Source organism: Lepidochelys olivacea (genome assembly GCF_965140295.1).
Source record: "Lepidochelys olivacea isolate rLepOli2 genome assembly, chromosome: 1".
In the NCBI taxonomy this organism is placed as follows: domain Eukaryota; kingdom Metazoa; phylum Chordata; order Testudines; family Cheloniidae; genus Lepidochelys; species Lepidochelys olivacea.
The window spans coordinates 47,086,124-47,105,832 of record NC_140411.1 but is presented as its reverse complement, the minus strand read 5'-3'; the positions used below and the strand labels follow the sequence as shown (position 1 = coordinate 47,105,832).

General features: G+C 49.6%; 1 protein-coding gene across 1 annotated transcript; it reads left to right on the top strand.

Moving 5' to 3' along the window:
* Positions 1-12,860: 12,860 nt before the first annotated feature.
* Positions 12,861-19,360, top strand: CDX2 (caudal type homeobox 2). Its single transcript, XM_084644096.1, has 3 exons — positions 12,861-13,385; positions 16,815-16,960; positions 17,718-19,360. The coding sequence occupies exons 1-3, from the start codon at positions 12,893-12,895 to the stop codon at positions 17,916-17,918; spliced, it is 840 nt and encodes a 279-aa protein (XP_084500222.1). The 5' UTR covers positions 12,861-12,892; the 3' UTR covers positions 17,919-19,360.
* The last annotated feature ends 349 nt before the right edge of the window (positions 19,361-19,709 follow it).

Below are 19,709 nucleotides of genomic sequence, written 5' to 3'. Positions count from 1 at the left end.
ATAAACTTTCTTCAAGTATATTTTTCTTTTGTTTCTGGAAAAAACAAACATGCTTGGTGTCTTTCAAACGGGCTTTTTTACCCCGTATATGGAAATATGAATAATTTCAAAATACTCAGAAAAGGGACGGCACTGTTTAGCATGGTTGAACACACATCTTAAAAGCAGATGAAAAGAAAGGGTTGTGAGCCTTCCACAGAGAGAGGGGCCATTTGGACAGGGTTTTTGGCCATTCTGAGTTTTAGAGCTCTATGGATGAACTGTACATGTCGCGCATGCCATTCATGTTGCCTGCAGCATATAGCACACATGTGTGTGTACAAAGATACCGGGTAAGATTCTGTCCTCCACTGAAGATAGGGCAATTTAGAACCTCCCTTACAAATCTTGGGCTACCTGAATCTGAGATCTGGGCACACAGCAGTAAGTTGGTGTTGTGTATTTGCTATTCCCACCTCCAGATGTGAGGAATGGCTGGAGAGGAGCAGAGCTGGAGTAAGGGGGCTTCGAAAGGGAATAATGGCTCTTAGAGTCAAAATTCCTTCCCTGGATGTTCCTGGTTCAGCACAGCAAAATGCCAGCCCATTCACAGGCTTGTGCAAAACCACAATATAGCCCCTTTTAAATGGCTGTTTTACAATTCTCTCTCTCTCTCTCTCAAAATAATGTTAACCTTGGTGTTAAACATGTTGGGTGTTATACAGCGACATGGAGGTGCACAACATTGACCAGAGAAGATTCATTACATGAGTGTCAAAACACTGAAATCTGATACGGAGACAGGTACTGTGTGCAGCTAAAATGTTAGTGGAATAATTCCTAATGCCTCTCGGGGCTTCTGGGATGAGGAGGGAGTAATATATGATTTTGTTTCTAGTGCATTTTTCCTGCATTTCACCTCAGAAGATAATAGAATGGCAAAGAAATTTCTCCTTAATAAGGGAAAACAAAATAAAATGCCAGGGATGAGAGGTAAACTGGTCCAATAATTAGGACACTAGCCTAGCACTTAGGAGATCACGATTCACTTTCTTGCTCTTCCACAGCTTTCCTGTGTGACCTGGAGCTAGTTGGTTGTAACCCCTCTGTGCCTCAGTTCCCCATGTGTTAAATAAGGATATCACTTCCCTACATCACAAGGTTGTTATGAGGATGAATACATTAAGGATTGTGAGGCTCTCGGCTACTGATGTGAAGAGGGTCATATAAGTACCTGAAATGGCTAAGTTTTATACAGAATGGGCTTTATATCTTTAAATAAGGATCAGTGGAGCTGCCCAGAGGATTATGGGACACCAATAAAGCATATGGAACCATCATTCTAGTGAAAGTCCCTGCTAGAAAGATGAGAGAGAGCGCACTGAAAACTTTAGAAGAACCATTAAACTAAGAAAGCATTTGAACAGCAGTGATCCTGCCGCAGCCAAAAGAATGATAACAAAGGCTTAAAAATTAATTGGATCTGCTACCATAAAAAACATCATATGTTCCCCCCAAGGTTTAAAAAACCATTATGAAGCAAAGAACAAAATAGAAAATAGGATAACAAACTAAACTGAAGTGCAAGATACACTCAACACTACCCCCAACCTTCATGACTGAGGCTCCTAGGTGCTGCTGTGATCCAATTGATTTGTTTTTATTTTTCTGCTAGGGGGCAGTACCAAGTGACCCTGGTCAAATTAGCCAGACTTTTGCCTACTTTTGTAGACAGTTGTAAAATCATCATCCACAAGAGAGGGTCCACTCACCCCTCAAATGGATATACCTCCCTTTTTGACATAGCCATGAAGAAAAAAGTCATGGCATCTATACCAGAGGCAAGGCATTTCAGAATCTACATCAAGCCTAAAATGATGGGCTAAATTCATAGCTTGTGAATGTTAAAATACTGTCAAACGACATGAAATGTCCATGAGGAGTCGCAGTTAATTATAGTTACGCTTTTATTCTATGCTAGGGTTAAAGCAGAGGAAAAGCCAGGGCACCCCCCAGGCATTGTTTTAATGTTGGACAGTAGGTGGCGCCCTAAGATCACTTTTTTAGTTTTTCTGTCCCGGGATAGCCCTGCAAAACGGTATAGTTGTAGTCATGTATATATGGTTTATACAGCATTTTGCATATCTAAAGTTTTGTACAAACTTAACAGTTAATCCTCACAAAAACCTGGCATCCTGCTCCCCCTATCCCTACCCAAGTAAGGTCCATTGGCCTCAATAATCAATATTGGTATTTTAAAATCCTGTAACTGAATGCAATAAAAGAAAAAAGAATGATTTTAAATAGCTCTGCCTTGGGGCTTTTTGTCCAAATTCAACATGGCTACTTAATGTGATAGTCAAGATGGCCCATTTGCTTCACTCTCTTTGCTATGATTAATTGATATGGGACAAATTCTGCCCTCAGTCCCACTTATACCTATCTCGGGGGTAACTCTGGACAGTATTTGGCTCTATAGGTTTATTAAGGTCAGGCTTGCAAAGCCCTGGCTGGGATGATTTAGTTGGGGATTGGTCCTACTTTGAGCAGGGGGTTGAACTAGATGATCTCCTGAGGTCTCTTCCAACCCTGATATTCTATGATTCTGTGATTATTCAGCTGAGTTTTCTGCATAGAACCAGCCTTGTCTCAGTGGTATGGACAGTGGACTGGGGGACTGGAACTCCCTGGGTCTGGGGTTTTTTGCTCTGCCACTGTGAGAACTTGAGCAAGTCACTTGCACAATCTGTTTTCCCAGTTTTTTCACAGGCTAAATAAGGGCTGGGAATTCTTTCTTACTTGATTTGTCAGGACCTTACTCTCCCCTTACAGGATATAAGTAACTCTTATTCTAAGTTAGATGCACACAAAGTGCAGGATCAAGCCCAGGACTCTCCAAACGGCATTTTCAAATTGTCATACTCTGGGATCTAAAACCATATTTTACTGAGGGCTGAGGCCCTGCTTTGTCTGAATGTAGAGTTCAGCCAACTTAGCCTGAGGAGGGCAGCATGGGCCAGAGACAGAACCAGCCCCTTGGATTCAATACATCTGAATTCTAAGGTTAGTTGTGCCCCTCACTCTTTCTGGGGCCTTGGATAAGAGTCTCTGCCTCAGTTCTCCAGATGTGTAAAATGGAGAAATAACTGCTTTACCTACCTCACAGGTGTGCTCGTGCCTAGATGGGCACATTACCTCAGATGATAGAACTGCCTGGAAATCCCCTGTTTAGAAAAGGAAACAGAGGTCTGACCCTGCTCCCATTGAAGTCAATGGGAAAGTTTCCTTTGGTTCCAGTGAGAGCAGGTTTGGACCCCATAAGAAGGGTTTGATTTTGTTTATTTTCATCTTCATGTAGCCAAGAAAGAAAGAAAGAAAGAAAGAAAGAAAGAAAGAAAGAAAGAAAGAAAGAAAGAAAGAAAGAAAGAAAGACTTGGGAGGAGAGAGGAAGCATGGAAAATTTCATCCTAGAAGATGATTCTGGATCATTATGAGCCAGTTAAATCAAGAGGTTGTAATTTAAACATGTTACTACTTTGGCTATAGCATCCACTATTAGCTACTGCTATAATTCTTAGTGAGCCTGAGCCTGTTCCCATTAAAGTCACATAAGAATTAGGATACTGTCTTAATAGGAATAATTTCTGGTACTAGTAGTGGTTCTAATTATTATTCCTACAGTACCTGGGCAGTGCAATGGTGTTTAAATGACAAATAAAATCATGGTCTTATACAAGCCCCAGTCCTACAAACCTTTACTCAAGCCCGCAATCCATACTCATGGGAGTAGGTTTATTCCTTCCCTTCGAGTAAGGAGTTGTAGAACTGGGTCTTTAGCAGGGATGCTGGAACAATTTGTACAGTGGCCCCATTGAACCAGACTATGAGCCCTGTATATGATGGCAACCGCTTCAAGCCGGGGGGTGCTCCAACACCCCTAGTTCCAGCGCCTCTGGTCTTTAGCTGGACATAGCGGGAGATGCTGCCAAGCAAGATGCGGTTGCAGAGAAGGCACCGCAAAGTCTCTTGCTATGGAAGGCAGTGTGGAAAATAGAAAAGGAGGACTTGTGGCACCTTAGAGACTAGCCAGTTTATTTGAGCATGAGCTTTCGTGAGCTACAGCTCACTTCATCGGATGCATACTAAAGACAACAGTTAATTAATTGAGTCATAATGATTCAATTCGTCCGAGAGAAGGCTACCCTGGCAGTTTGCAGAGGATAGTGCTCTAGGTGCTTACAAACCACTTTAGAGCTGGAATTTCACTTTTTCCTGAGGAATGGAGTCAATATAAAGCCACTAGCAAAAGTACCCTGCGCGCCAGTCACCAGAGAGCCCCTGCACTTCCCGTTCGCCGCGGAGTGGGGCTTCATTAGGAGCTGTACTGTCAGCCCTACCGCTAGCGATGCCCTACGAGTTATATCGTCTCTCCGTGCCTCGGTTTCCCCATGCGTAAAAGGGGGGTGAAAACGTTCTCGACACCTTTGTAAAGCCGTGCCATAGGGATGAACAGCACCATGGTAATACCGAACACTGTGTCGTTCCCGGAGTCCGGGGGTTCGGGTCCCCTGACTTGGGTGCTTTGCTAACATAGGAAGCCATGGCTTCCCTTTGACCCCAGTCCTGCCGGATCGGAAGGAGGGTGGAGTGGCCCTTTGCATGGAGGTGAAGACGGTCTGGGCAGCGGGCCTTGGGCTGTAGGCACAGGTCTGCGGACGACAGGCGGGTGGGCGATCCTGGGGGCTAGTCACTGCTGTTGTGAATTGCTCTAGCAATCCCTAAAGAGAGGGCTTGGGGGCCCAACTTGTCCTGCATTTCAGGAGTCCCTCTTTCGGGGTGTGAAACTGACCGGCTTTCGTCAAACTGCCACAGGGAAGAGCAGGTTCGCTCGTTTCATTCTCACCCGCTCCCGGCAGTTTCACCAGACCACACTCTCAGCCCAGAGCAAGAGCCCGCTTCGACCAGGTTGGAGCCGGGCTCTGCACCAGCGGAATCAGTGGGGTTTGTGCCAATGATTTCAATGGGAGCGGGCCTCCGAATCCTGGTGTAAATCCGAAGGGATTCCACTGAAGTCGATCGACTTAGGGTGCAAACTGGAGCAGAGCATGACGCCTTATTAAGCCAAACGTGCAGTGGAGGGCTGATTAAAGGGGACGACAGTCTGGCTTTAGGACTAAATTCATGGGCAGTGCCTTCTTATTTGGGAGCAACCCCTGTGACTGATGTTTTTGCTTCCTATGCACTCACAGAGAGTCTAGAGAACACACCTTTCATCTCCACCGAGCAAGCGCCCCCCTTGGCCACCCCCGTGGAAAGAGAAGTTATTTAATGCGTAGCCTGGCAAATTCCCTCCAGAGACGACGGGCATCTCAAGTAACCCCACATTTTACTGTAGGGCCGAGCGAGCAAAACACTGGCATTTGGGCTGACTGAAGAAAAGGGGAGCGGGGACGTGTGTACTTCTCTGTAAGGACAATGAAAAGCTGATGTCGGAGCTTATGCTGCCTGCCACTCTGCGTGATTTTAGCGAAGTGAAACTCAGCCACATTCTCATTAAGTATTTCGTGTGCACACATTTGCAACCGAGCCCACTGCGAGCAAACGCTCGCCTTCTGCTCCGCTCCTAGCGGCGTGTATTTAAACAACCCTAAACCCAAGGATAAAAGTATTGGCTTATTCTGCAACTTAATCTACATCAAAGCCCCGGGGGCAGCCAGCTTGAAAAGCTCCAAGATGTTATTTTAACTCCTTATCGTGTCTGTGCTTGAGGGGGAGCCATAAATTCCACAGGGCCGGCTAACCCACGGTTCCTCCTTTTCTTCTCCGGCTTGACCACCGAGGGCTTTAAAACAGTTATTTTTACCTTGCAAACAAAGCCTAGGGGGCGGGGGAGGGGGGGGGGGCAGAACGGAGCATCTCCGAGAGAGTCCCGGGGGTGGGTCCCCTGCCCCCACCAGTCCCATTCGTGGCAATGAATACATGATTCCACCGCCCAGAAATCCAGCTATCGAAGCGCGTGGTAATGGCCAACAGCCTAGATCACTAGCTAACCCGGGAGCAGCCTGCCGGGTTTCACACCCAGGGATCACAGGCATCGGCGGTGGGGTGTTGCAGGTAAGGAGAGGGTCTTGAGACGACCCCCTGGCTTGGAGGGGCTGGGGAGTGGGAGTCCCAACCAGAGCAGCTCCCCAAGCCCAAGGCTGACCCGGCTGCACTTCTGGCAGGCAGCTCAATTCTGCTTCCCCTCCCTCCCCTCCGCCAGAATGAGGGGCGAGAGCCAGATCCTCCCTTGAGGTGAGGGGGCTCGGCGCTGCAGCCCTTCCTCGGTCAAACCAGTCTCCCCTTGGCCGAGATCACACCCCAGCTCATCAGTGGAAATTCCCCCTGCGGGCTGAAGAACGAGCCCAGGATCTGGCCCAGAATTTCAGAGCAGGCCCCTGGGATCTACTCCCAATAGCTCTGGGGAGGTGGCAAGCCCTGGCCCCCCGCACTGCAGGGGACAGAGGCAAGGCGAGCCTCCCACACCGTCCGCTATTCCATCGCTAACATACCCCCCCCCCCGGCTCCCCACAGCCGCAGTTCAGCCTGGCGGAAGGTGGTTTGTTTGACTCCTGCGGGGCAGAGCTATTTGGTAATGTCAGGCTCCGTTCAGCTAGCTCTCCAGCGTGAGCACAGATCTCATTTTCCGAACACAATCGGAGCCAAAGTCTGCTTTTGTATTCTGTGCTCGTTAGCCCGAGGCACAGAGCAGGATTTGCTAATAACATTTTGTTTTTCTTATCAATGCAGGAGAGAAGACAGCGGCTTGTTGGTCCAGTCAGTTCACGCCGGTGTCAGGCTGCGGGTTAAATGAATCCTTCTTGCTTTTACCCAATCCTGTATTTTTGATCTGAACCCCTTGGCTGAGCCGTGCAAAGATCAGTTGTCACATCTTATAACCACAGACCTTTAGGGTGAAATTCCAGTTGATTCCAGTGGGATCAACTTTGCCCTGAGTAGGAAATATAGCAAGAAGTCTGAAGACGCGCCACAACCAAGAGAAGCAAACGAGGATTTCGTTCCACCCGCAATCAGCGTTTTGCAACTTTTCGGTCAAACTGTTTGTCCAGCCTCGCACGTGAAAGGCTCCGAAGAGAAAAAGGCTTTGCACTTGGGCCCGATCCTGAGCGCGTTGGGCTCCCCGAGTTCTGCGATGCGGCTTCGGAGCTCGGCACCTCGCTCGATCTAGTCATTAATAAACTCGGGACTTGCTCAGCCTGGGGGGGGGGGGATCGTAATAAATAATCCGGCGCTAATAATGCTTCAATTTTGTCCCTGGGGAACGCTGCATTGAAACCAAACGGGAATGTCTCTTTGACAGGCGCGAAAAGTTTGAAAGGAGGGTCTTTGTGATGTGTGTATTGGTGTGTGTGGGTTGTGCAGCTTGCTCACAATGGTGATGTGCGCAAAGAGAGAGACAGGGAGAATGCGCACTGATAACTGGGAGTTATAAGCCGACACAAATCCCACATCATGGTACTCACTGGGGTCCTGTTTAGGTTATTTGCGGTAAAGCCCCCAAGACATGTCTCTGGTTGTACTCCCGAGTGTCTTGTGTTGAAGCATATAGCAAGATCGCCTAGCAAACTAGGAGCGGTCCAGTAATAAATAACCTTATTTATACAATTAACAACATGGCCAGGATTTGACAAGGAAAACTTTGTATTAAAATACATACGAATTCCCCTGCCCACCTTCATGTCTATTTGTTGTACCATGGGAAGCCCACAGGGGAAAGGGGTGCGGGGATTCGTTCTCGATTGCATTTATTTCCAATTTGCAGGCATACAAACTGTAGGTCTATTACACGAGTGTTAAAACCCGTTCCTGATTTGCCTCCCAACAAAGATAAATACAATTCATTGTAATGGTGGGGTATCAGAAGAGATGTGCAAGCGACCCCTCCGATTATGTAGCTCCGATGCCGCACCACCCCAATCGGAATGTCCCATAGATAGCATCCGCTGGGCCCTCGGCACACCTGGGGTTTGTTTTCAGTGGGGCGCTCTCATTCTGGCTCGGGTGACTGGGGCATCCCAGGCAACTCCAGCAAGATCACGCAGCGGATTCTGCTTCATTTCTGCCCTGGAATGATGTTGATTAAAGCCCAGAGCAGGCTAACCTGAGAGGCCGGGTTTGAGCGGCCCCTGGCAGCCAGGGATCCTTTATTTCGCCCCTCGATGTTTTCAGAGATCGAGCAAATAACATCAGACAGGACCAAATAGGCAGGAAGCGCCGAAACGCTACTTGCTGAGAGGAGCTGGGCAGCTGCAAATTTACTCGCTCGGGTTAGAGAGACACGTGTGTGTTTGTTTAACGCTTGTCCACTGGAAAGGTGTCCACGTCAGGGTAAGGGAAGAGTCAAAGGTAAAAGCAGAAGGGTGACGGGGGGGGGGGGAAGTAGCAGGTGCGGGCCCGATCCTGAAAGATGTTGCAGAGAGTCCTGGGAGATGAGGGAGATCACCACACAGGACTGAGGGTCGCCTGCTCCCCCCCAGTGCCATTGCGTCCCGTGAGTGCTAGTGAGAGATCGCATTCAGCCCTACACTGATTTACACCAGGGCTGGATTTGGCCCAGGCTGTGTAACCGAATTTAGCTACAGAAATCTTTTCAGTCCCTTTGTCTCCGGTTTCATTTTTGGCATCGGGCTATTATGGCTCCATTCGCTGTGCAGCATCTCCATTAAGAACCCCAGTTCCTGGAAGGGGGGTAAGTGGTTAAAATAGATCAGTAACACGTTTGCGCCTGACTGAGGCCACATGATCCAGTGAGCCGAGAAGACCTCGGGTCCTGAGACAAGATGGGACACTGACTCCCTGTCACCTTGAGGCACTAACGTGACTTCTTTGTACCTTGGTCAAACCTGCTGCAGGACTTGGCAAATGCAGGGGTTTTAAGGAGAACGGATCTGAGCCTGCAAACCCTTATTCGTTCGCGTAATCCCTACTCACGCAAGTTGCCCCCCACAAAGTTAAGGGGGCTGCTAGCCTCAGAAGGAGTCCCTTGCTTTGGCAAGGGTTGAATACCACGTTTGCAGCTATTCCGATGCAATGCAACCATTAATAAAACCATAAACCCAAAATAGCTACAATGCGACCATTGACTACAGTTCTTGGCCAGTGAATTACTTCTCGCAAGAGTTCTGGGTACCCCCACTTCCTGTTCCTCCGCCCTATACATTGTCGCGTTTTTGACCCATTCACACAATAGACGACTCTAGCTTGGTGGCTTACAGGTCCCTAACGATTGCGATTGACGGGCTAGTCCTCTAGAGCTGTTGAATGCTGTTGTTGGAGGTGATGTGTGGATTAAAGGAATAGCTCAGCGAGCACACCCTGGATTTCATTCTGAGAGTCAAACGCAAGATAAAATAAAACCACACCAAAATGCCTTTGAATAACCTGACTACGAAATTCCCCCAAGAACAAGAAATTGTAAAGGTATCCTAGCTCGCCCTGTCGGGCTAACAGCTGTTCGCCCCCTAAACCCAGGTGCTGGCTGGATTCAGCACATTGATCCCTCATAACTAGTCCATACCTTTGATTGTACTGAGTAAAGTCATACCCTGGGCTTTATTTTAAACGTCACGGTGTGTGCGTTTTCCTCGAGGAGGCCACGAGGTTTTTCCACCCTCTCCCATCCTCAGTGGCTTGGTATTACCTGTCCCGCTTTATAGCAAGGCAGGAGATACAGCGAGTATTATTCCCCTATCCCTCCTGAGCGGGCGTGGAGATCGCTGCCTTCCCCTCTTTTGGCTGAGCACAGTTCTACCCGCCCCTGTCCCCCAAAGTCGAGGCACAAACTGGATCCAAAGTACCAGTCCTCCAGGGAAGCGCGTGTTGTCGGCGCTTTGGGGGATGAAATCTGCTCGCCGTGGAGACAGCGTGCGTTCCCGCAGAGCTCGAGGGCCAGGGGCTGTTGTGCGTTTTGGGATCCAATATGTTCAGAGCTTTGTCAGTTTAATGACCCTGTTTTCGGTTTATTGCTTCATCAAATTCGCATACTCCTCGATGTGCTTTGTTAGTGCTTATCGGGGCAGGAGATTACGCTGAAGGATGCAGCCTTTTTCAGAGGTGTGTTTAAGCCTTTGGCATTAGGAGCGCTGGGCTTTTAAAGAATTCTCCAACCCCCTTTTCTCTCTTTCATGTTGGCACTGTGCCATCAAACTGACACCAGGGAAACAAATCAGCCCCCGAGCCAGTGGATTTCTTGTGCTCCGTACGTTCATATTACAGCTGTACAATGTTGCTGCATATAAAATACCAGCAGTGTTTTAAACTGTGCTATATGGACGGTTTCCACGTACAGCCTGTGTCCGCGCTAGCTACAGAAAATGCATAGAGACACTGCATGGGGACAGAGTGCAAATATGTCCACCAAGCTCGCTCGCTAGTGAAGGGGATATATTCCAGCTCATAAAAAAGATCTCGAACAAGGGGTGCATCACATCTGAACTCCACTGTTCACAAGTCCCTGGCGTCTTGGGTGACTAGACAGCAAGTGTGAAAAATTGGGACAGGGGGTGGGGGGTAACAGGAGCATATATAAGAAAAAGCCCCAAATATTGGGACTGTCCCTATAAAATCGGGACATCTGGTCACCCTACTGGCGTCACTCCTTCATTAAAGAAAATGATTACAAATGAATCCAGTTGTTGAACAACGCTTTTGCATGCCGAAGGAGGAAATTCCATGGGGAATATATGAGAGCTAAAATGATCCAAACCTCTTCCTCAGATACTTTACAATGCACCACAGACTGCCAGGGCTTTAGTGACAAGCCTTTCTGATCTAGCTAGTCCTGAACAGTTGGCCCTGGGAAAAATAATTTCTATAACTAATAATGGGGTCCACCCTTCAGTTTTCATTGCTGAAATCCAGGAGAGTTTTGCCTCACTGAGGGCCGCAGGATCCGGCCCCTAAGAACTAGAAATATTAAATGCGAATGGAATTTCCCTGCGCGGTCTACATGACATGAAATGTCAAGCGATGATTCGCATAATTCTCAGCACTGTGATATCGGGTTCTGATCATAAGATGTTTCTGCCGCGATCACTGATTCTCCCCTAGGGCCGCCCAGAATGACTGAAGGTGGCTTGTGAAGTGGATTTTGAGAAGGGTCAGTGCTGAGTTGTCAAAGTTCTGTGAAACAGGGTGGAAAGGGAAAAGTTTCCATCTTATGCAGTTATCTGTGTGAGTAAAAGACTTCGTTGCTGTGTATATAAAGAGATGCAAATATTCAGCATTTTCTGCATTGTTCCCGCTCAAGGTGACAAGTTAAAGCATAAAAGCACTGAATGGATGGCGCCTCTTCAAAGAGCGAATTGTATAGGAGATGTGTTGTGAGAAGAATGAAGAATTCTCATAGCTAAGTAACATGTTCATAGCTGCTTAGTAGGCGCGAGGAGTTTGATCGGGTTTGCAAGGCGCTTTAAAATGTCAGTTCACCGGGTGAAAAAATAATTTGGTGAGCGCTGCAAATCACCAAAACCATTCTCATGTTTATCCTTGCATCTATGGTGTCATTGCGAGGCACTACTTCGCTTGAACTTAGTTGCAATCGATCAAAAGGAATTAATCAAAAGGGAAAAGGAATTAATCAAAAGGGATGAAATAAACTAAATTCATCCACCGGTTTTCTAGAGTCATAACTGAAATAGGAATAACAAAGATTTAGCTTGAAGTTTGCGTTTAAGTCGTATTTCATATCAGACTCTCCCTCGACTACAATATTTTCTCTCTGTTCAATCTAAACTATCACATAGGGGCTAAAAGATACATTCTATCAGATCAGCAGCGGGCTTATTTTTGTCTTCACTGTTCATCATTGATTATATTTCTTTCCCAACAATAATATCGAGCAATTAGATTAATATTTGTGAAGACAATTCTCTTGATTTGATGCGACCTCTCTTTCTTGAAGCTATTCGGCACGCGTATCCGAAAATTCACCGTTTCTATGATTCTGAAAACGTTTTCAGGAAAGTCTACACAACGCAGTAATATTGTTATATATGAAGTAGAACTAAAACACGATTCAGCAAAACGAAAAAGGAGCCACTTATCAAAATTTAGGGGAAACAAAACTTTACTTGGTCGGTAGGAAGTGAAGGAGACGCAAAGTGCCTTCCCTTTGGATTGAAAATTCTGTACACATATACACACAGTAAAATAACCCTTGTCTTGTCGATTTCACTTCTCCTCTGTTCCTCATCCAGCAGTCTACGGAAAAGTTATTCTAAACTAACAGCTCTAAAAAGCGAAACGTCTCTACCTGTATATCTCCTTATACGTGCTGCCTTTATAACATTTAAAACAAAAGCAAAAACCTCAACACGGGCTGCTCTGTAACGTGATGCCTATAGATAGTCCATGATACACGATTCCCATATTCCCACCCTGCCTCTCAGAACTCTCTCTCTCTCTCTCTTTTGCAAGTCTCTTCTTTTAGTTCTTTGAACCTGTGATTGGAGGATAAAGTGCACCAGGTTGCAATGGAAGGAGGAAGCTCTTAAACAATAAAGGCTTGAATATTTAGCTGTGATCAGGTCGCTGCCCTCTCCTTATCTTTTTAAATGCAAATCTTCTTTTAGGGGTAGTAGCTATATACCCAGCGCCTCTCCACGTCACCTGCCTTTGGTGTGTCTGTGCCATTACTAATAGAGCCTTGTAAACAATCGTTAAGCATGTAAGTGCTGCCGGCCAATGGGTTCGGATCGCTAGTGGGAGAGAGACGGCTCTGCAGAGGCAACCCGGGGGACAGCCGCCCCCCGCCGCCCCCCCCACCAGAAGGGGAGCCCATCCCCAAGGAAGAGAAGAGCCGCTCCAGAGCCCCAAGCAGCATGTGGAGAGCTGCTGCCCGGCTCTCGCCATCATGTACGTGAGCTACCTATTGGATAAGGAGGTGCCCATGTACTCCAGCTCCGTGCGCCACTCGGGGGGGCTCAATCTGGCGGCGCAGAACTTTGTCAGCGCCCCGCAATACCCGGACTACGGAGGATACCATGTGGCCGCGGCCGGGGTGAACCTGGACAGCGCCCAGTCCCCGGGCCCCTCGTGGCCCTCTCCCTACGGCGCTCCGCTGCGGGATGACTGGAACGGCTACGGGCAGGGGGGCCCGGCCACTGCGGCGGCCAGCGCGGTGCACGGGCTGAACGGCGGCGCCCCCGCCGCGGCCCTGGCGTACAGCCCGGCTGACTATCACCACCACCACCACCCCCCGGGCCCGGCGCCCCACGCCTCCTCCGGGGGCATGCAGCAGCTCAACCCGGGCGCCCCGGCCGCAGAACAGCTCTCCCCTGGCGGCCAGCGGCGGAATCTGTGCGAGTGGATGAGGAAGCCGACACAGCCCGCCCTGGGCGGCCAGGGTAAGCGGCGGAGCGCCGGGGGCCTGGGCGAGCAAAGGACTGAGGCCCGGGAGAGCAGCCGGGCAGAGCGCTGGGACCCAGAGCACGCTGCCCACCAGGGCCCTGGACCGTAGCCCAGCTCGGGGGGTCCCGGATTGCAGCTGAGCCCTGCAGGCCTGGGGCCCTGCGCACCGGAGCTCGGCCTGGGAGCCCAGCCCAGGGCAGTCTGGGAAGCAGCAGAGCTCGAGGCCCCTTGTAACCAGCCTGGGCCCTGCTGGGACCCAGAGCCGCCCAGGAAACCGTAACCCTCCGGGGACTGACCCGCGCGGCGCACAGCTCGGGCTGCACGGGTGGGGGCTGCGAAGGTTAACACCCGGCGGTTGTTTCGCTCGTGGTTTCTCCGCCGGACTGCTTTTCGGTTCGGGGAGCGGAGGGAACCTCCTCCAGGAAAACCCTGTGGGAACCAGTGCCCAGAGTTTCCAGTAGCAGGAGGGAAAGCCCCCCCGCTGAGTCCTCTTTCAGTCTGGAGCCACTGGCTCTCGTTCAGGATCGGAGCAGCCTGGGTGCTGCTCGAGAGATGTTTGTGGCAGACACGCCTGGACGTGATTTGCAGGGGCACTGGATAATGCCAAGAAGCTCACTCGTTCTGGAGCCCGCCTTAGCGATGCGGGCCCAGACGTTTCACTGGAATAGCCTCACTTCCCATTTATTTATTTTGAAAAAGAAAATAAGGAAGCAGCAGCTCAAAAATGAGGCTCTTCCTCAGAAGGAAAAAAAAAATCTATTTTCCCTGCGGTTGTTTTACATTGAACAAAAAATACTGAAGCGGGTAGAAAAAATCTTCAAATAACTGGTCTTAGTCTGGACGACACTTGAATTCTAGATCCTTGTGGGGAGAGTTTGTAACAACCAGTAGAGTCGCTTTGGGGCTTGGGACTCTTGTTCCCGAGCTGCAGGTACAGAGAGAAATGTGGACCTTTGCCTTCCTTTTGTGAGAAATTAGCTTAACACGAAAAACGTAGGCAGCAAAGACAGAGCCCTGCTGGGGGCCGGGGGGAGGGTTGTTGCCGTACGATGTTAACGCACTGGGGGTTGGCAGCCCCGACCCCACTGAGCTTTGGAACCCCTATTTCAAGGTGTCTTTTGAATCGATGAGCCGTGGGGCAGTCTTGGGGGGCGGGGGGGAAGGGCTTTTCCTAGACAAGCCAAGTTTGGCAGGGGCCGGGAGAGCCTGTTTCTGCTGAGGAAGCTGACCGATTTCCCGACGAGTTAAGTTAAATTTCATCCCAATGGAGTGCTTGCTGGTCCTCCCAGGCCTTCAGTCCGAGTAGCCCTGGTTATAGGCACTTAAAAGATTTTTATAACCAATTACAGCCATATAAATCATTGGCCGGTGTCGCTTTGCATTCGTTTCTGAGTCATTGGGCGCATACCTTTATTAACGTCTTGGTGAGCTTTAGGTCCTCACACCGACCTGCTGCTCCCTCGCTGGGAAATGGGCGAAGGCGGTTCTGAGTCCTGGGATTGTCAGGGTTCGGGCTGGCTCCTGAATTCCCATCCCATCGAGCTGGGGCTGCAACTTATCCTGGGGGGCAGGTTTCCTCCGGGAAGGCGAAACTGATCTGTGTGTCTTTTCCTCCTCGCCTTCGGGAGAGGGGCGCGGATCGGAAGGTGTTAAGGGTGGGGCCGGGTGTCTCAAGCCCGATTTTAAAAGTTGCCCCCTTCCTCCCGTCTCCTGGGGGAAAGGAGGCTTGGAGAGGAGCTGCGGTAGATGGGGCTGAATGTCAGCTGAGAACGGTCCGTGATGTCCTGCACTAAGGTGCCAAGGAGGTGGCCAGGCGCCGTTCTCAGTTGTGATGTTAATGTCCCCCGGGTGCCTGGAGACTAGCCAGGAGCTCCTGTTCTCTGCAGACCCTCATCTGTCATGGGCCTTTAAACACATCTGGCTTTGATATACACCTTCCACGCTATTGTCCCTTTTACTGGCCGGAAAGAGGGTGGCAACTTTCGCAGTAAATAATGAATTCTGGCATTCCTCTCTCATCCCCCGGCTTCCCCAGACAACGTGGGGGGCGATCGGGGTTGACCATTTCCCCCAAACCAAAGGGCATCGAGTCAGCGGACTACATGGAAAAGCAAACGACCAACTTTAATGTGAGGGAATCTGCAGGCCGCTGAGCACCCTCCCCAGTGGCCAGCCATCCAGGAATGGAAGTTGTCGGATTTTCCCACAATTCCGTCCTGTTCCCACCGTTTTCCTTTTGGAAAGGGTGGCTGGTCACTTGAGGGGGATGTCTCCATTCAAATGCTGCCTTTGGAGCCAGTGTTTATGTTAATCTGCTCAGCCAGGGGATGAAAGCGCCTGCCGCCATTTGCTCAGTAGTGGTAATTCAAACAGAATGGGGCTGTTATTAAGGCATTGAGAAGGTCTTTCTTTGATAAGATCTCCTTGTCCGGCATTGTTTGCGATTGTGTTCCCCATTCAGCGGCTCTGGGGAGTTTTCTCTGATCAGACTTGTATCTTTGCAGGGCGCTTTTGTTGTAGTTTGCAGAGAGTTTACCTGAACAAAGTCAGCCTGCCGGGCATTACATACCTAGAGGCAGAGCCTCCCCACTCCTCAGATCTTTCTGATGAACAAGAAAGCTGGGGATATAACCAGTTAAACAAGAAACAATCAGAAGCAAGGGAGATCAATTGATTTAGCAATGTACATACATGCTCCGCATAAAAAAACCAGATGCGTCAAACTTGGCATTTTTGAGCACTGATATTTTCTGCCTCCATTCTAGTGTTAGGCTTGTCAGTTCTCGTCTTCAGAAATAAATGAATCCGAGTAAAGGTGCGGATTCAACACACCAATCGCAGATTGTCTGCGCTACCATCGTTTGCTGAGGGACCTCAAAAATCAGGGGGGAAATCTGAGCAATGCCCAACAAGTTTGCTTGTGAGACTCTTAAGAGTTCTTCCACTCTGAGCAAATAACCCCAGACAACGCGTGCCTACATTAATCAGGGGTTATTACCATAAGGGATGAACGGGAACAGCTGCATTTCAGAACGATGTTCCTTGGAGAAATGGACAGCTAAGGTACATTTCAAAATCATTGACATCTGAGCTGCCCCAGTCTGGGGAATATCGTGCATGCGTTTGGTTCCAAATGACATTCATGCAGTTTTTGCATTATTTCCCCACGGCCTGAAAAAATTGGTTCTCTGCACATCTTCTTTCTCGAGCCCGGCCACGCTCTTTATTAAGTCCACGCTTAGGGAAATGCAATCATTAAAGGGGTCCCGATCCTGGACTCCTGGCCCATTGAAGGGGTTGGCCTGGGTGAGGAGTAGCACCACTCCAGTCCCAGATCAGGCGAGGAGGAGATGGAAAGAATGGATCGGGGGAAAGGTTTGCCGTTAAATGTGCCTGATCAGTTGTCATGGATTTCTCCTCTCTAGTTAAAACCAGGACAAAAGATAAGTACCGCGTGGTGTACACGGACCACCAGCGGCTGGAGCTGGAGAAGGAGTTTCATTACAGCCGGTATATAACGATCAGGAGGAAAGCAGAACTGGCCGCTACGCTGGGATTGTCGGAGAGACAGGTCTGTCCTTTGAGCGTTCCCTTCTCTTTATTTCTGAAGTACCCAAATGCTCTTTCGTCCCCCTCCCCACGCCCCCACGCGCTTTGTCACGGCGCCGCTGGCCCCAGAGATAACGCAAACGTGGCCGGTGGGATCGGGCCCCCCGCGGGCCCAGTCGCAGAATGGCTGGCACCAATCGGCCGGGAAGGCCTAGGAAGGGCGATACATACCGAGGCGCTGTCTGCTCTTGCCAGGAGCGTGGGTGTTTTCCTAGGTAATGGGGTATGTGGCCGTGTCTGCAACTTCTCTCACGCCTTCAAGACCGGTGTGTGCGACAGAGACACAGACCGGCAGACAGGGAGCTTTCCGACCCGACAAACTCCCAAGTGGCCCATATAGCCAGGAGCCTGCGGTGGTCAGCCCACTCGTGCGCCTGTTCGCGCTCAGCGTGCTCCGGGCGGCGGCCGAGATGTCCGTGTCAGCCCCACCTTAGAAAGTCCTTACTCCGGAGACGCTGCGCTTGGCTGTGGCCTGCCTCAGGAGCTGGGGATCGGGCCCCACTCCCCCCTGAAAGGCTCTGCAGGAGACTCTGGCTGGCTTTACACGGGGCTATTCCCTGCGTGTTGCGGCACAGCCGGGCGGAGGTGGCAGGGCTGACGGCGGAGCAAACCCCCGAGGTGCCGTCTCCAGCTGCGCAGCCCCGCTCGCCTGGTCATTCTGGAGCCGCTCCGCTCTCTGATTTGACCATCCCTTTCTCTCGCTCTTGTATCCCCGCCAGGTAAAAATCTGGTTCCAGAACAGGCGAGCGAAAGAAAGAAAGATCAACAAGAAGAAATTGCAGCAATCGCAGCCCGGCGCGGTGCACGGCGGCTCGCAAGCGCTGAGCCCGGTCTCCTCCCTCCAGGGATCAACGGGTCCTGGCCCAGCTGGGGGCGTCCTGGGAGCCGCTGGGGTCTTAGCGCCATCAGTGACCCAGTGACCGCAGCCAGAGACTGAGTCGGGGGCGGGGGGGCTTCTGCCCTCCTTGGTGAACAGGAGCCCGACATTCACAGAACCCATCGTGGAAAAGGTCCCTGGTCACCCAAAGACATGGACAGAGCCAAGGCTTTTCCCCTCTGTGCACTACAATGGCCGCATTGACCTTCCTCAACCACACTCCAGCCATTTACTTTTTGTACAAAGTGTACAGTGTGTCTGTTTCCTTGTGCGGGGATATTCATGCTCTTTTGTATTTTTACACCGGCGTTTGCAATGCAGAAAATACCAATATAGCCGAGAGCTGAACCGAAATAGCCTGTAAGTTCTCAAACTCGGGATCGGTGTGCATGTTTTCATTACACAGGCTGGGCTAGCGAGGAATCTTAATAGCAAAATGTAAAGCACATTTGCCTTCCCTAACCATACACCTTCAAAATGACCATCTTGCCTTACAGCCGGGGGAAGGTAAGATAAAAAAACCAGCAACAACAACACTGCTTAAATGTTCAGAAGTGAATTGCTTAATGTTAGGCACCTGTAAAAGAGCTCATCAATCTGGCGCCCATAGTCACCCCGCCGGGTTTATTAGCGGAGAAATTAAGAGGTGAGCTCTCCAGTGGAAACTGCAACCAGCTACACTGGCAAGCGTAAGGATCCCTGCGGGTGTGATATTGTTCCCACGGGGGTTGGGAGGAGAGAGTTAAGAAATGCACCCAGTGGCATGTTCTGTTGTTTAAATTATGCGATTTCTTGTCTCCCTAACCGAACAGCTTCATAAACACACGAGCCTTCCTGGTTTTCCAGGCTTTATCCAAGCTTTATGATAGGGCGGAAATTGAAAAGAAAGACCCCAGGGGACCCTCTGAGCGGTAAGAAGGTTCTTCAACAAAGCTGCCTGGAACACAGACATTTGGGGGTTGGCAGGTTTCAATCTTTTTATTAAATGGGGGAGAAAGACCAAAATATGGGTTCTTTCGCCAGATCTGGACACTGATGACAGCAGGGGGGAAAATCTCTGCAGTCCCTGGGCAAGCTTCAGTTTGGTTTTCGTCATTTTATTGTAGTATTTACTCAACTCATCCAAAATTTGGAAAATTAGTCTTTGAAACACACACAGGCCAAGTCTTTCCAACCAGGTCGGAAACTGCATGTACTCATTGCACCTGCCATCCGATAGGGACAACCAGCCAGTCTGTACTCAGCGGGGCATTTGCAATATACTTTGCCCGGGATTTCCAGTTAACAGTGTGGCTATGAGGGTGAAATGTATTCGACATTTCAGACCTGTTATTGCCTATGGTAACGCTTGAGCTCCTGGCCCCCCATCCCCAACATCGTTGGCCAATAAACTATGGCCAAAGACAGCATTGGTGAGGACTTTTGTTCATGGTGCAATTTTTACTCCATCATCCCTTCTGGGAATCTGGTCAACAGCAATAATCAAGGGGGGAAATAGTCTATTAAATGCTTCCTGCTATTTTTATTTATAACCTTTCCATGCTGGTGCAGTTTTAAATACACTGATTTCCACTTGTAATTTTAGAAAGGCTATTAATAAAATGAGGGGGGGGGGCCTCTTTTATTACCGACCTTGTTTTTAACTAGGTATTAGGGCTAGGGCAGACGTCTGCTGACAACGGAGAGGCTGTGTAAGCGTTTGTGTAGCTGCGGTGTGATTCCACGCAGTGGGGGGTTGAAGATGTGTTAGAAATTAAGGGTCCTCCAAAGAGGGGAGTCTAGTGCTGCATGCAGGCTCATGCCCGAAGGCAGAGAAGCTGACGTCATGTGCCAA

Excerpts from the sequence above, each read along its gene's own strand:
- CDX2 (XM_084644096.1), top strand. The coding sequence starts at position 12,893 with ATGTACGTGAGCTACCTATTGGATAAGGAGGTGCCCATGTACTCCAGC. Across the intron at positions 13,386-16,814 it reads GCCCGCCCTGGGCGGCCAGG|TTAAAACCAGGACAAAAGAT; the intron begins GTAAGCGGCGGA and ends TCTCCTCTCTAG. Across the intron at positions 16,961-17,717 it reads TGGGATTGTCGGAGAGACAG|GTAAAAATCTGGTTCCAGAA; the intron begins GTCTGTCCTTTG and ends TATCCCCGCCAG.